The 16355-nt window shown below is 42.9% G+C and overlaps 1 protein-coding gene across 1 annotated transcript in view; it reads right to left on the bottom strand.

The window, feature by feature from the left end:
- The window catches only part of EGFR (epidermal growth factor receptor), a 165806-nt gene extending 161478 nt beyond the window's left edge, over nucleotides 1–4328 (bottom strand). The window contains exon 1 of the mRNA XM_075827064.1: nucleotides 3885–4328. Within this exon, the coding sequence (XP_075683179.1) occupies nucleotides 3885–3984 (100 nt within the window). The 5' untranslated portion in view covers nucleotides 3985–4328. The remainder of the gene's footprint in view (nucleotides 1–3884) is intronic.
- Nucleotides 4329–16355: the final 12027 nt, after the last annotated feature.

Raw genomic sequence — 16355 nt, forward strand, 5'->3', positions numbered from 1 at the left:
ATGGTTCGCCATAGAAGCAGCTCCAGGACCATATCATACCATAAATCTGGACCACACCGCTATGTTGATACTGTACCAGCTTTACTATCTGTCACAATCCATTGGTGAAAATACATAACCTACTATTCTCTGTTTGATGAGTCAAAGATCATCATTTTCCCAATTTTTAAAAATAAAATGGGGTATGTTGAGCTTATGGGGGACTATAACGGCTCATACACACAGCAAAGCCGTGTGCACGGGGCATCCACAGCAGGATATAGAGTCCCAAGGGAGGAACACAGGTTTATACATGCCCTGTCCCTTGCAGGTTTGTCACATTTTTATGACTTTAATAATGAAAAACAGTTTTTTCATAAAAACAGTTCTAGGAACATCTCCTAGTATCGTGAAGAAAAAACTGCAGCACAGCTTCTTGCCACGCCATGACCATGTGTGAACATACCCTAAGGCTCACACACGCAGTTTTGATGCAGTTTTTAAGCCATACACAGAAATGGACACAAAGAAAGAAGTCTTTTCATTATACCTTTCCTGCTTTTTAGATTTACTTTTAACTGCATGTGTGATCCTGGCCTTAAAGAGACATATTAGATGTGACTGGCGCCGATATTGATACAAAACCAAACTATGTGATCTCATTGAAACACATTGGCTTTGCTACTAAAAAGAAGTTCAGAATCAGGCCAAAAAAAAACAGAAGCGGGCACACACACCATTAAACAGTTCTTCTTTGGCATAAACACAGAAATATACCTAAGGAAAGTCCCAGAAAACATTGAAGTGTTTAGCTCCGTTTCTGCTCTAAGCTTTGCCTCCTAGCCAGAACAAAAGAAGCTGAAGTCACATCCCTGACGATATTGCGTTGGGAAAGCAGGTAGGGACTTGCAGGTCAGGAACGTGACTTTAGCATTCAGACAGAGGTGTGTTTCTGCCAGTGGCTCATTTGATAGTGCACAGTCACGGAAAGGTATACTGGAGTCCAAGCTTTGCAACCTTGCAGGGAACACATGGATAGAGAACTGTAATTTGGCTAGTTTAGCCGCTGGCACCTAGCCAAGCTTCTGCTGGCAAATATAGGAGTGTTAGACAATAAGAGGGAAAGAGAGGGGGGAAGAAAGTGAAAGGTTTATGTCATGGTGAGAACCATGGTGAAGGGGTTAACATTCACATCCTAATTGTACCTATGATCATATCATCGTCGTCTTCACTGGCCTCCAAAAGTGTCTATTTGGCTTTTCAATTTGTGCAAAGTCTATATAATTACTTATAACATTCCTTAAAGAACATATGTATTATCTACCTTTGCTGTGCATTAAATATAGTCCTCAATGGGATCAGCGACAGGGGGTCTAGAACCCCCCCCCCTCACCGTCAATACTTTATTTTACAGATCTAGAGTTCTGAGAAGAGTTACATCCATGTTTCGGAATATAAGTAGGTCTTTTCAGGGGCTGTACGTGTGTAAGCTTTGCTTCAGGCTAAGCGCTCCTTTAAAGAATGTACATAAAAAAAAATACCCCGCTCTTTTGTCATTATGAAATATGTATAATACAGTATACCTATGGCTTAACACTCCCTGTACTCCATCAAAAATAGAAAGAATCATGACATAGCTCACAGCCACATTTTCCATTTTCTAAGTATTGCTACAACTCTATAGACATAACATATAGTTTGAAGCCATGCAGTTCACACCGCTATAGTGTCTTTATGTTCTCATAGGAGCGGGATGGCTGCGGCCCTATCATTTCGTTTGTCTAAGACAGTATAATCTTTTCTTGTCTCATTGGTAAAGTACCTATAAAAAAGTAATGCTGATGTATGTACTGTATGTCACCAGGTTACATTATTAGGCTAAATTATTACCATTATATAAGGGGTAATATATGACAGGTGTCAGTGGTGGAAAATATACCCAAATGGCGCACTCTACCATATGCATAAAGACATTCGACGTTGTACTGAGACTTCCGTCACAAATTTGATAAGATGCGTCTGTCATTCTGTGTTATGTAAAGTATTTTCTGATTTTTTTCAAATATAAAATGTATTGAAAATGTAGGATAGGGAACAGCTGCCCTATGTGCCCCCCTAGGCAACTTATTCTCATACACTTACGCACATGTCACATGACTGAGACATTCTCCATACAAAAAAAATGATTTACGGAAGATAATTTAACACATAATCCCCAATACATTGTATAAAACGAACAACATAATACTGAGATGCGATTGAGATGTGTCTGCGCTATAAGACTAGTTTCACATTGACATAATATGACAATAGGATCCCTATAATGGCAGCAAAACCCAAACCCCCACATGTCTACTGAACCAAACTAGATTACTGTAGAACCATATTGTGATCTAAGATCAGCTTGGTAGAACCACAGAGGGTCTGGGTGTGATGGGTAAAATAGGGACCCTAACATGTGCCTCTATTGTAACTATATCATACCGCCCTAAAATAAAATAAAGTCCCCACCAGATTCTGGCAATGATCGTGGCGATCATGAAGATCAATGAAGATGACAGTAATGCCTTCTCATAATATAAGGTCACACGTCCGTACATATGAAGGAAATAAGAGAAACATTATTAAACTGCACATCACGTGCCTGGACTTTAACGTGGTGACCTGTTCACTTACTATATGAGGACATTATGACAAGCCCGTGTAATCCATGTCACTCATGTTACATAAATGTAGTATGGACTGTATATCAGAAGACCCTCACATGTTCACTTTCCCTGTCATACTCGATGTCCCAATCTGATCATTAAAGGGACATACCGTATAAGATATCTGCAATGATGGGATTACATTTCCATATGTCAAGGTTTTATTCATGTGCAATGCTGCACATTTTAGTGCTCATATGAGCGAAAAAATGAAGAATAAGTTGTGTATTTTATATGACCAATTATTTTACAGAATATTAATGGCCATCGGTTGTTATGTCTATGGTCAGCTTTATTGTGGAACATCAATGATGTCACGTGTATAAACTGGAGATGCGTGGGTATCTGCCACCAGAGATGCCTCTTAAATTATGGCATCTATTATACGTCCACAAAATATAAAAGTGTTTTATACCCATTTAAGAGCCCGCTCGGCATTAGGATGAGTTGGATCACATGACACCTTTAAAAGATTAGTTGAGGGAAGATACTTTGTGAGGGACGTGCTGTTCAATATACAGCGCCCACTCTCCTACAGCCCCCTGATCAGGCGTTGGGGGATTATTCCGCGGGTGCAATAATATCCACTCTCTTATTAGGCCATTATTAAATGCCAGAATTGTAAGAGATCTTTCTGGTGACAGATTTTGTGCGTGGCACTCCCCAAAATGTGGCACAACAATTCTAGCTACTATATAATTATATAAAATGAACTTGACTACGACTCGTCTAGCGTGTTAATCATGTGACTAAAGAAATAGTGCATCACCTTGATAATGACATTACATGCAACCATCAAATGCCAAAAAGAACATGAAGAATATTCCAAGTGGCAATTTTTCTGCTGCCCTTCCACTGTTTCATGGAGTGCGACACAACTGACACACGCGCTCCGCCGGTAAATGATAACATTTCTTACAAAAAGACTCACACCCATTAATGAGAATAGCTCCTATATTTAACATTGAATCCTCTCCTTCCTTGAGACTGAGTAATGCATTTCTTCATTATCTCAGCACAGATCTAAGCTGTAAGGAAGAACAAGTCACCTATTGCCCCTTCCTTGACTTCACAAGACACAGGCAGTCACGTGGAGCAGGTAATTAAAGGGACATGCTCACCTAAGTGCTATTACAAGGTCCTAGTATATAATTGAAGCACAATACAACAAATACATCGGGAAACACACATTCTTACCAACTCTGTCGTCTTGGGCGTCACAAGTGATGAAAAGAAAAAAAGTGAATAGGAGTAAAGAAAGTCCTTGTTGTCCCAAGTCCAGACCAAGTATCTTCATCCTGATGTCAGGTTGTCACCGAGAAGACAGAAGGAACTCCAAGATCCTTGGTGGGATCTTTTCCTTTTCCCCCTTATCTCCAGCACCTAGGTAACTAAACTTAAAATCCCGATGTGTTGTGTGTCTCTCTGGTCACAATGCATCCCATATTACAGATCCCGGGAGATCGGCAGGTAAAATCCACAGTAGTGAGGTGAGGCTGATCTCCTGCCTAATATCTGCAGCGAGAGCCGGCTCCTTCTACACACACACACACACACACACTATAGTCCATGAGTTGCACAACTTTTGACAGTTTCAGCCGGGTCCGTGTCTCCCAGTCTGATCACAATACGAGGGGAATGTGACATGCCTGGGTGGTGACGTCACGGAGAGGTGTGTCCCATTCCACTACCCTTCCCAAATCCTCCCTCTTGTATTATTACCAATGTACTATATGATTTATAGTGCGGGTGTCTGCACTGCCACCTATTGGTCACTTGAGGAAGTCACTGGAAAATCAGTCCTGTTTCGTTCAGTTGACAGGTCATTGCGATCCTCTGTTCCGTCTGTTTTCCAGGAACTGCGGCATTATCTGTTCTGTACACAGAGAAGAAATCCAGAACACAGCGGGGTTTATATAATCATTACACAGGAGCAGACGTTTAGATGTAGCAGAGCTAAATGTGTCATTGAAATATTTGCTGCTCTGTAAATTAATGCAGTAGGTCTGTCTACAGTCCTATATAAAACTGCAGATATCACATAATAAATATCATGATAATTGTGCCCAATGGCAAACTGAGCTCTGCTTCATCAGTAGTGGGACTGGTCTGTTGACCATTATTGGGTTATTCACAATTTTCACAAGTGCTAATGTTGGAATTTAGGACTATTTAGGACTATTCTAGCTGCAAACGTCTGTTTTTTAATGCAATATCTACATAGGTGTATAGAGGCCCATTTCCAGCAACCATCACTCCAGTGTTCTAAGGGTACATTGTGTTTGCTAACTGTGTTAGAAGGCTAATGGATGATTAGAAAACACTTGAAAACCCTTGTGCAATTATGTTAGCACCGCTGTAAACAGTTTTGCTGTTTAGAGGAGCTATAAAACTGACCTTCCTTTGAGCTAGTTGAGAATCTGGAGCATTACATTCGTGGGTTCGATTAAACTCTCAAAATGGCTAGAAAAAGAGAGCTTTCATGTGAAAATCGACAGTCTATTTTTGTTCTTAGAAATGAAAGCTATTCCATGCGAGAAATTGCCAAGAAACTGAAGATTTCCTACAACGGTGTGCACTACTCCCTTCCGAGGACAGCACACACAGGCTCTAACCAGAGTAGAAAGAGCAGTGGGAGGCCCCGCTGCACAACTGAGCAACAAGACAAGTACATTAGAGTCTCTAGTTTGAGAAATAGATGCCTCACAGGTCCTCAACTGGCAGCTTCATTAAATAGTACCCGCAAAACGCCAGTGTCAACGTCTACAGTGAAGAGGCGACTCCGGGATGCTGGCCTTCAGGGCAGAGTGGCAAAGAAAAAGCCATATCTGAGACTGGCTAATAAAAGGAAATTATTAATATGGGCAAAAGCACACAGACATTGGACAGAGGAAGATTGGAAAAAAGTGTTATGGACAGACGAATCGAAGTTTGAGGTGTTTGGATCACACAGAAGAACATTTGTGAGACGCAGAACAACTGAAAAGATGCTGGAAGAGTGACTGACGCCATCTGTCAAGCATGGTGGAGGTAATGTGATGGTTTGGGGTTGCTTTGGTGCTGGTAAAGTGGGAGATTTGTACAAGGTAAAAGGGATTTTGAATAAGGAAGGCTATCACTCCATTTTGCAACGCCATGCCATACCCTGTGGACAGCGTTTGATTGGAGCCAATTTCATCCTACAACAGGACAATGACCCAAAGCACACCTCCAAATTATGCAAGAACTATTTAGGGAAGAAGGAGGCAGCTGGTATTCTATCTGTAATGGAGTGGCCAGCGCAGTCACCAGATCTCAACCCCATAGAGCTGTTGTGGGAGCAGCTTGACCGTATGGTACGCAAGAAGTGCCCATCAAGCCAATCCAACTTGTGGGAGGGCCTTCTGGAAGCATGGGGTGAAATTTCTCCCGATTACCTGAGCAAATTAACAGCTAGAATGCCAAAGGTCTGCAATGCTGTAATTGCTGCAAATGGAGCATTCTTTGACGAAAGCAAAGTTTGAAGGAGAAAATTATTATTTGAAATAAAAATCATTATTTCTAACCTTGTCAATGTCTTGACTATATTTTCTAGTCATTTTGCAACTCATTTGATAAATATAAGTGTGAGTTTTCATGGAAAACACAAAATTGTCTGGGTGACCCCAAACTTTTGAACGGTAGTGTATATATATATATATATATATATATATATATATATATATATATACACACATACATATATGGATAGATATATACACACACACACACACACATGCACACTGTATATGTACACACACAACATGAAACTCCCGGGTGCCACTTCAGAATCTGTAACTTGCACCCATTCTATCAAGCACTATTTATAACACTAATTATTTTTTATTTTATCTCTTTTCTGAGGAAACTCCAATTGATGCTGTTACTGGGGAACCCTCCGTAGTCCTCTTTCACACAGGAATTTTGTCTGCCAATTTAAACTGCATAGGATAACGCCAGCGGTTTTTAAAAGTAACATGTATTTTGATTGGAGCTTTTACATGCATTTATAGTGGTGTTTTTATTTAGTGTTATTTTGTATGTGCAGTTTCTCTTGCATTTTTGAAGTCCTACAGAGAATCCTATGGGTATAATACGTCATACCCAGCGCATGCTCTATTTAAAAAAAAAGCCAGACCCCAAAAACACCACAAACCAAAATGCTTTGTATGTAGTGTTTTCTATATTTTACTATAGATGTTAAAGTAACATCTGGCCGCAACGAAGATGCCACGAAAAATGCAATACAAGGGCCCGTTCACATGGCGCTAAAAAAATCTGACGTGTAAACGTGTCAAATACGCTAGCAATTTCGTGAAGCGCTTTTTAAAATACAGGCGTTTTTGGGCACATAATTAGGATTCCCAATGACTATGGGAGAATTGACATGATGCTTTTTTTATACAACGTGTAATTTAATACGCATGTACTAATAGCGTGGTTTCCCATTGATATAAATGGGTAGCTTAATCCAGCATTTTTTAACACGGTTTTCGGAGCGTCAAATAAGCGTCGTGTGAACAGGGCCTAACGCTGTGCATGAATACAGCCTCAATTACCTGGTTAAATGACCGCAGTATTTAAAGAGGCTCTGTCACCACATTATAGGTGCCCTGTCTCCTACATAAGGAGATCGGCGCTATAATGTAGGTGACAGTAATGCTTCTTATTTAAAAAAAACGATCTGTTTACATGTTTGTATTAAAACTAATAAAAAACTTTGAATTGAAAAAAACGATCTGTTTTCACTACTTTATTAGCGATTTTAGATTTCAAAATCCACAGCATGGTCATTATTTTGCACTGATTTTTTCCACTGCAAATGAATACCCCTTCCCTTGCATTGGATGTGGAACATCAGCAAATTTGATGAGGATTTAAGAGAAGAATCCACTCCTAAATCCTTGTCAAATCCTGAACATGAAAACATGTACTTAGAGAGAAAGATATAGATCATATGCCAGCATCAGAAATCGCCAGGACTTGATATGCAGCAACCGAAAGCCGCCATGGAGCCCTAGCCCTACAGAGGACTCTGCACTGGCATCGCTAGTAGGGCATTGTGGGTGGAGTCTGTAGTGGCATTGTATAGGGGCCCACTGGTTAGCACTTTTATTGAGAAATATGAATGATTAAACCTACATTTAATTAAAAAACAAAGAAATATTTACAGAAAAAAACAGCAGGGTTATTTCAGTATTTTCTTCAGCAGCGCAGCAGCGCAGCCTGGCACTTCACAAGAGGTAGCTTCTCTCTGCACTCCGCTCAGTCGTCAGCCCAGTACTTGTCCTGTCTACACCTGAAGTTTCATGCTATTGGTGCAGACTCCAGGACAGATGACTCCAGTCAGTCAATCATAGCGCTGCTCTGCACGCAAGGCCTCTCTGTGATTGGCTGATCGAAGATAATGTGCAGACTCACTTAATGCAGTTTATGATTATTTACATGTTACAGTTTGTGGCGGCTTTTGCAGCAATTTGTAAAAAATTGCTGTAAAAACGCAGCGATTTTGCAAAAATAATGGCCCCCAAGAAAGCGACGTGTGAATAAGATGGGGGTGGGGGACCAACACATGAGCCATAGAAAAGAGCAAAGAGCATGATTAGGACCTTTCCATTCCGATGGGTGGTGTATGCAGAATTTATGTAGGGGGGCAAAAAAAACAAAAATGTTTATTGAATATCTGTCACATGATTGCAAACACTATTTACATATTTTGCATTCACATATCCATAACAATCCATACAATAAGGCCGGATTCTCACGAGCCTGTGCGTTTTGCGCACGCAAAAAACGCGGCGTTTTGCGTGCGCAAAAGGCACTTAACAGCTCCCTGTCTCATCACCATATGATGCGTGGCTGCGTGATTTTCGCACAGCCGCCATCATTATGACACTCCGTTTGTATGTTTGTAAACAGAAAAGCACGTGGTGCTTTTCTGTTTTCATTCATACTTTTCCCTGCTGTTGCGCGAACCACGCGCGTCCCACGGAAGTGCTTCCGTGTGGCGCGCGTGATTTTCACGCACCCATTGACTTCAATGGGTGCGTGATGCGTGAAATACGCACAAAGAACGGACATGTCGTGAGTTTTACGCAGCGGACTCACGCTGCGTAAAAATCACGGACTGTCTGCACGGCCCCATAGACTAATATAGGTCTGTGCGAGGCGCGTGAAAATCACGCGCGTTGCACGGACGTATTTAACGTTCGTCTGAATAAGCCCTAAGTTTAACAAATTATATATGGTTATTGGTAAATGACCAACAAAAAAATATGAATTAAAGTTCTGTATGTTTTTGGCTCAGTTTTTTTTAGCCAAACACGGGAGTGAGCACAAAAGAAAGGAGATGCATCTTTTTTTTTTTTTGCCAAAAACTGCACCAAAACTATGTGTGGCATACGTTATAAAGATTTCCTCAGTGCATTTTTTACTCTGCGGAAATATGAGGCACATACGTCACGAGTGACTACACCCTTAGGCAGCCATGCAGCTACAGGAGGGTTGTATTTACACATGCAAGTTTCATCCATGTTTTATTTGTGGTTGTATTTTATTGTGTGTTTGCACAAGTTTTTGCTGCGTTTTTTGTAAAAGTGACAGAAAAATTCAGTTTTCTATACTACTTACAAAATGCATACCAAAAATACGTAAAATTCCTAAAAACCGAGGCAAAACCGCATAAGAAAACATCAAAACAGAAATAACTAAATGCTAACCTAGCTCTTTCTATTGGGTGCTACTTTACAATATTTAGGCGATACTGCATGTATAGGTTCAGACACTGTCTGACATTTTAGACTTGTAAGAGCTTTTCCCTCGCTTTTCCTTTTTTCCCCTTCTGAAATGTATAATTGTATGATAAGTTGCAGATTTGTATAGTAAATCTGTAGTAAAACGTTAGTAAAACAGCTGAATTGATGTCCAGAGAAATTTACATATGTATATATATATATATATATATATATGTATATATATATATATATATATATACATATATATATATACACACACACACGCACGCGCACGCACACACACACACACACACACACACACACACACACACACACACACAAGCACACACACAGTGCCCACAAAGTGCAAATCAGTGCCCACATTAGCTACGAAACACTGCTCTCTTCTATATGAAAGGTGTACGTAATGCTCTGTACAGAAAGTCAATAAAATATAGAACATTAATAAATCTTGGCATTTGCACAGTATTGTGTCAAAGCAAAGCACCTCATGTACACTTCCATCCGCCATTAAACGGCCGCTAATGACGGTTCCGTGAATCACGTACCGCACACGGATGGCTTCCGTGTGCGGTCCGTTGTTTCACGGACCAAATCACTGCAAAGGCCGAGACTGTTCCGTCAAAAACGGGCAGGAGTAGATCTACCCTCTTTTTGATGGAACAGCCGCACAGTTCCTTTAAAACAACGGAAGTGTGCATGGCCCCATTGAAATGAATGTGTCAGGGTGCTATCAGTTAACAAAACGGATTGTACCCTGATGAAAAAAACTGATGTGGGCATGAGGCCTGAATGGTTAACATGACGGATATTCTGTTGTATTTAATTTAGAACAGCAGTCATAGACACGGGAGCAGGATGATGCACTCCCAATAGAGTGAAAAAAACACCATCTCACCAACGCAAACTCACCAGTAAGCACATCCCTATGTAACAGTGTGGATCTGGAAGACTCTCTATAGGAAACAATTAAAGTTACAGAAACCACATGGTCAGTTTAAGTGACTTATTTCCTATGGGACTCTTGTAACTGTGACAACGAATTGTTGGTCAAAAATGCTGCACGTAACTGAGCAATAGGAAATTATTCATCCTTTTTGGTTGTATTAAATTATTCTGATTATAGTTAGATAAACTACAGTCTACTGCAGTGGTTCCCAACCGGGGTGCCGTGAGAACCGTCCAGGGGTGCCACGGCACTCCGCTCAGCCGCTGCAAAAACACACGCACGTCTGCTACAAGCTCCGTCCCCGACGCTTGTTTTGTCTATACTTGTAGCAGATGTGACGCACGCATGTCTGCTACAAGCTCCGCCCCCGACGCTTACTCCAATTATCCTTATAGCAGATGTGATGCACGCACGTCTGCTACAGGTACAGTCTCCCTTTTCCCACTAGAAGAGCCTGACAGAGGGAGAGGAGCCAACGCTGCGGACCTGGGCAGGATAAGTATTTCTTATATAGTTTTTCAGCAATTGTGTAAGAACTGGAGCCAGGGGAATGTTGTGAGTTGTAGTTCTCTCCTCTTATACCGACTCCCTGTAATGTCCTCTGATATCCCATAATAACAGCCTGGACACGCTGGGAGTTGTAGTTCTCTCCTATTATACCTCCTTATTTATTCCTTCCCCAGGAGTAAGCACACTTTCTGTCTGTGATGGTCACTTCACTAGAGGGGGGCTGATGGTCATTTTACTGTGAGTGGGGAGCTGTTGGCCATTTTACTGTGAGTGGGGGGGATTATGGTCATTTTACTGTGAGTGGGGGGCTGATGGTCATTTTACTGTGAGTGGCGGGCTGATGGTCATTTTACTGTGAGTGGCGGGCTGATTGTCATTTTACTGTGAGTGGCGGGCTGATTGAAAATTCTTTATTCACAATCAATTGTCATCATACAAACATTACTGCGACATGAAGCAGTAAATAATAAATAATAACAATCGCCGAACATAGCATGAGAGAATGACACAGAGTAAAGGCTAACCTATGCTATACATCACACCACATGCTACACTAACATTCTTCCATTCACTAAAATCAGTCAAAAAATCATTACAGACAAGTGATGGGGTGAGGGAGTTGGAAAGAGGGGATAGGGAGGGGAAAACACAGGCCCAAAGCCTTATTGAGAGACAAAACACAAGAAGGGAGAGTGGGGAGTAAGGGGAGTATCAGTCCTCTTCCTCATCGACGTCCAAGCTGTCCCACGACAACTGCGGCTGCTACAGTGGTAGCTATCCGGGCTGTCCAAGGTATCTTCCTGCTCTGCTATTTACTAGCGCCACTGTAGGTTCCTGAACGGGCGGAATCCCCGTGTGGCCGGTGATTCCGCTCCTGGATGGAGCGCTTGAGGTTTCTGTCCATATATGGACAGTGACATCAGGGGCAACTCCTGAAACTGAATCCCCGTCCACAGCATTGCCGACTCTGTGACCGGGGATTCCACTCCAGGAGATGCCCTTGACATCACTGTCCATAAATGGACAGAGTTGTCAGGGGCTTCTCCTGGAGTGGAATCCCCAACGCTGTGACCGGGGATTCCACTCCAGGAGAAGCCAGTGACGACACTGTCCATAAATGGACACAGACGACAGGGGCTTCTCCTCGAGTGGAATCCCCGGTCACAGCGTCGGCAATGTTGTAGATGGGGATTCCGCTTCAGGAGTTGCCCCTGATGTCACTGTCCATATATGGACAAAGACATCAAGCGGAGTGCTCCAGGAGGAATCCCCGGCCACAAGGGGATTCCGCTCCTTCAGGGAGCTACAGTGGCGCTATCTACAGGAAGGGAGGGTGCTATCTACAAGGAGGCTGTGAGCTGTATGGCACTACCTACAAGGGGGATATGTGGCACTACCTACAAGGGTACTGTGAGGCACTACCTAACAGGTGGCTGTGTGGCACTACCTACAGGGGGCTGTGTGGCACTACCTACAGGGGGCTGTGTGGCACTACCTACAAGGGGTCTGTGTGGCACTACCTACAGGGGGCTGTGTAGCACTATATACAAGGGGCTGTGTGACACTATCTACAGGGGGAATGTGTGAGTGGTGGGCTGATGGTCATTTTAGTGAGTGTGGCGGGCTGATGGTCATTTTAATGTGAGTGGGGGGCTGATGGGTCATTTTACAGTGTGGTAGGCTGATGGCTATTTTCCTTCGAGTGGGGGGCTGATGGTCATATTACTGTGAGTAGGGGGCTGATGATAATTTTACTGTGAGTGGGGGGGCTGATGGTCATTTTACTGTGAGTGGGGGGCTGATGGTCATTTTACTGTGAGTGGGAGGGCTAAAGGTCATTTTTCTGTGAGTGGAGGGGCTGATGGTCATTTTACCGTGAGTGGGGGGAAGATGCTCATTTTACTGTGAGTGGGGGGCTGATGGTTATTTTACTGTGAGTGGGGGCTGATGGTCTTTAAATGGTTTTCGCCTCTGACCTCCCATTGAAATAGGAGGCAGAAAAAACCTGCGGCGCATTTTTGGGCTGCTTTTTTGCCTGCGGTGTTTGCATTAGCTTCAATGGCTTAAAAAAATGTGGGCAAAAAACACTGCAACGAAACGCGAAGAAAAAATGTCAAACAACGCTGTCAATTCAAAATCTGCCTCAAAATTCCCAAAGGAATTTTGAGGCAGATTTTTTTTTTGCCTTACAAAAAAACACTGTGTGAACATACCCTAAGGCTGGGTTCACACGACCATGTTACGTCCGTAATGGACGGAACGTATTTTGGCCGGAAGACCAGAACCGAACACACTGCAGGGAGCCGGACTCCTAGCATCATAGTTATGTACGATGCTAGGAGTCCCTGCCTCGCTGCCGGACAACTGTCCCGTACTGAAAACATGATTACAGTACGGGACAGTTGTCCGGCAGAGAGGCAGGGACTCCTAGCATTGTACATAACTATGATGCTAGGAGCCCGGCTCCCTGCAGTGTGTTCGATCCGGGTCTTCCGGCCGAAATACGTTCCGTCCATTACGGACGTAATGTGCTCGTGTGAATCCAGCCTAAGGGTATGTTCACACGGCCTATTTACGGACGTAATTACGTCTGAAAATAGCGCCTTAATAGCGTTGACAAACATCTGCCCATTGAAAGCAATGGGCAGACGTTTGTCTGTTCACACGAGGCGTAATTTACGCGCCGCTGTCAAAAGACGGAGCGTAAATAGACGCCCGCGTCAAAGAAGTGACCTGTCACTTCTTTGGCCGTAATTGGAGCCGTTATTCATTGACTCCAATGAATAGCAGCGCCAATTACGCCCGTAATTGACGCGGCGTTCAAGCGCCTGCACATGCCGTTACGGCTGAAGTTACGGGGATGTTTTCAGGCTGAAACATCCCCGTAATTTCAGCCGTAACGGATGCCCTCGTGTGAACATACCCTAAGGCCCTGTTCACACGGAGTTTTTTGACACGTTTTTTGACGCGGAAAACGCGTCGGAAAACGCGCCAAAAACGACCCAAAATGACTCCCATTGATTTCAATGGGAGACGGAGGCGTTTTTTTACCGCGAGTAAAAAAAACGCCTCGCGGCAAAAAGAAGGGACATGACCCTTCTTGATGCGGTTTCCGCGTCCAAAACCGCATTGAAAGCGGTTCGAGGTGTTTTTTGACGTGTATATTGTGTTTTGGAGGAGTTTCTTGCAGGAGTCGTCTCCTGCTGCTAGTCCAGCCCAGCAAGGGGCTGTCATTTCCTGTCTGCTCGTGGAGCCTGAAAAACATCGTGGACAGAACTCAGGGATACAGAAAACCGAAGTCCTGCATCCAAATCTAATACAAGTAAGTGCAATTGCTCCTATGTTCCATACATGCTATACATGTATGGAGCTGTGCATTTTTTTTTTTATATTTTTTTTTTTTATTTTTTTTTTAGATTTTTTTTTTAGATTTTTTTATTTTTAATTTTTTAATTTTGTTATGCAGTTGTTCATGTATGTCATCTCTTTTTTATTTTTTTTTAACATTTCAGGAACAGAAATGACGACAGCAGAGGTGTACCACCGAATGGACATTGATGTTGGGAAATTGATTCAAGAAGTAAGTATACTTTTTTTTTTTTAATGTGGGCCTGTTCACATCAGCGTGGTTTCCGCTGAGGGGTTCCGTCGGTGCTTTCAGTCAGGGGAACCCCTCAACGGAAAGGCAAGTGTGAAGTGGTGACAGATCCGTTGCTAATGGTTTCTGTTTGTCCCCGTTGTGGAAAGGGTTCTGTCGTTTCGACTGAACCAATACCGCAGTGTAGGGAATCCCATTAGCAACGGATCCATCAGCATTGAAGTCAATGATGATGCAAACAGAAAACAATGTTTTTTTTAATGTGGGCCTGTTCACATCAGCGTGGTTTCTGCTGAGGGGTTCCGTCGGTGCTTTCAGTCAGGGGAACCCCTCAACGGAAAGGCAAGTGTGAAGTAAGTTCCGTTTGCATCACCATTCATTTCAATGGTGACAGATCCGTTGACAGAAGGATGTCAGGCTGGGTTCACACGACCATGTTACATCCGTAATGTACGGAACGTATTTCAGCCCGAAGACAGTGCAGGGAGCCGGGCTCCTAGCATCATAGTGATGTACGACGCTAGGAGTCCCTGCCTCGCTGCAGGACAACTGTCCCGTACTGTAATCATGATTACAGTACGGGACAGTAGTTCCACGCAGAGGCAGGGACTCCTAGCGTCGTACATCACTATGATGCTAGGAGCCCGGCTCCCTGCACTGTCTTCGGTCCGGGTCTTCCGGCCGAAATACGTTCCGTACATTATGGACGTAACATGGTTGTGTGAACCCAGCCTCATGCGTGTGAAAACCTCGGCAAAAACAGCCTGAAAAACCGCCTGGAAAACCGCCTCAAAAACCACGTCAAAAACCACGTCAAAAACCACATCAAACATGAAAACCTCCAGGGTCAGTTTTTACAGGAGGAATTTTCCTCCTGCAAAAAACTCCGTGTGAACAGGGCCTTAGAGTGTAGTGCTTAGTTTTTAGCAGTTTTTTTCTTTTTGTTATTGCTTTTAGTATGTTATTAAAATAAATTTTATTTATTTGTGTTTTTGTGTTTTACTTTTTTCTTTTTTCTTTCTTTTACTTCTCTATGGGGGCTGCCATTTTTTTTTAAATCTCTGTATGTGTCGATTAACGACACATAGTGAGATGGAATACGGCACATACATCCCCATAGAGAATGTGAACGGGAGTCGTTCCATTCACTATAGTGTACGCCGTCTGTGCGTCACTCCCACACAGTCCAAAAGGAAGGTCTACGGCAGAGCGACATCCGGCGCCATTTTCATGTGGACCGGAAGCCGCAGCCGGACAGTAAGATGACTACTTCCGGTCGCGGCTTCCGTCCATATTTTCAGAAGCAAGGACTAGGAGCGGAGGGAGCGGCGAGAGCGGCAGGGACAGCGGCGGTGGCAGGAGCAGGTAAGTTATGTTTGTGTATGTGATGTGTGTGTATGTTCATGTTATACTGTGTGATTACCACTGTATCTAATCCTCCTACACTGTGCATTTGCTCAAAAAATGGCGGCACACAGTGTAGGAGGTTTGAACATTCAACCCCCTCCTTTCTCCTGGCACTAGCCAGGATAAAGGAGGGGGGATTGTTTGAGCACACTAGAGCAAGTGTGTCTTCTCCAATTTTGCAGCATAAAGCAATGAGGTTGCTTTACCACATGCCAATGCTGCAATTTTGGGAATTGCTCCCTCTAGTGACCAGCACATGGAAATGTTATAAATTAGAATCTAATTTATAATATTTCCTGACTAGTGAAAAAATTAAAAAAATTAGAACAATGTGTAATCATTTATATACTAACTGTTTAATTAAAAAAAAATTAAAAAAAAATTTCTAGCGACACATTCCCTTTAAGTGGCACAAATCCCACCAGTTGACA

The sequence above is a fragment of the Rhinoderma darwinii genome, chromosome 5 (assembly GCF_050947455.1).
Source record: "Rhinoderma darwinii isolate aRhiDar2 chromosome 5, aRhiDar2.hap1, whole genome shotgun sequence".
NCBI classification, from domain to species: domain Eukaryota; kingdom Metazoa; phylum Chordata; class Amphibia; order Anura; family Rhinodermatidae; genus Rhinoderma; species Rhinoderma darwinii.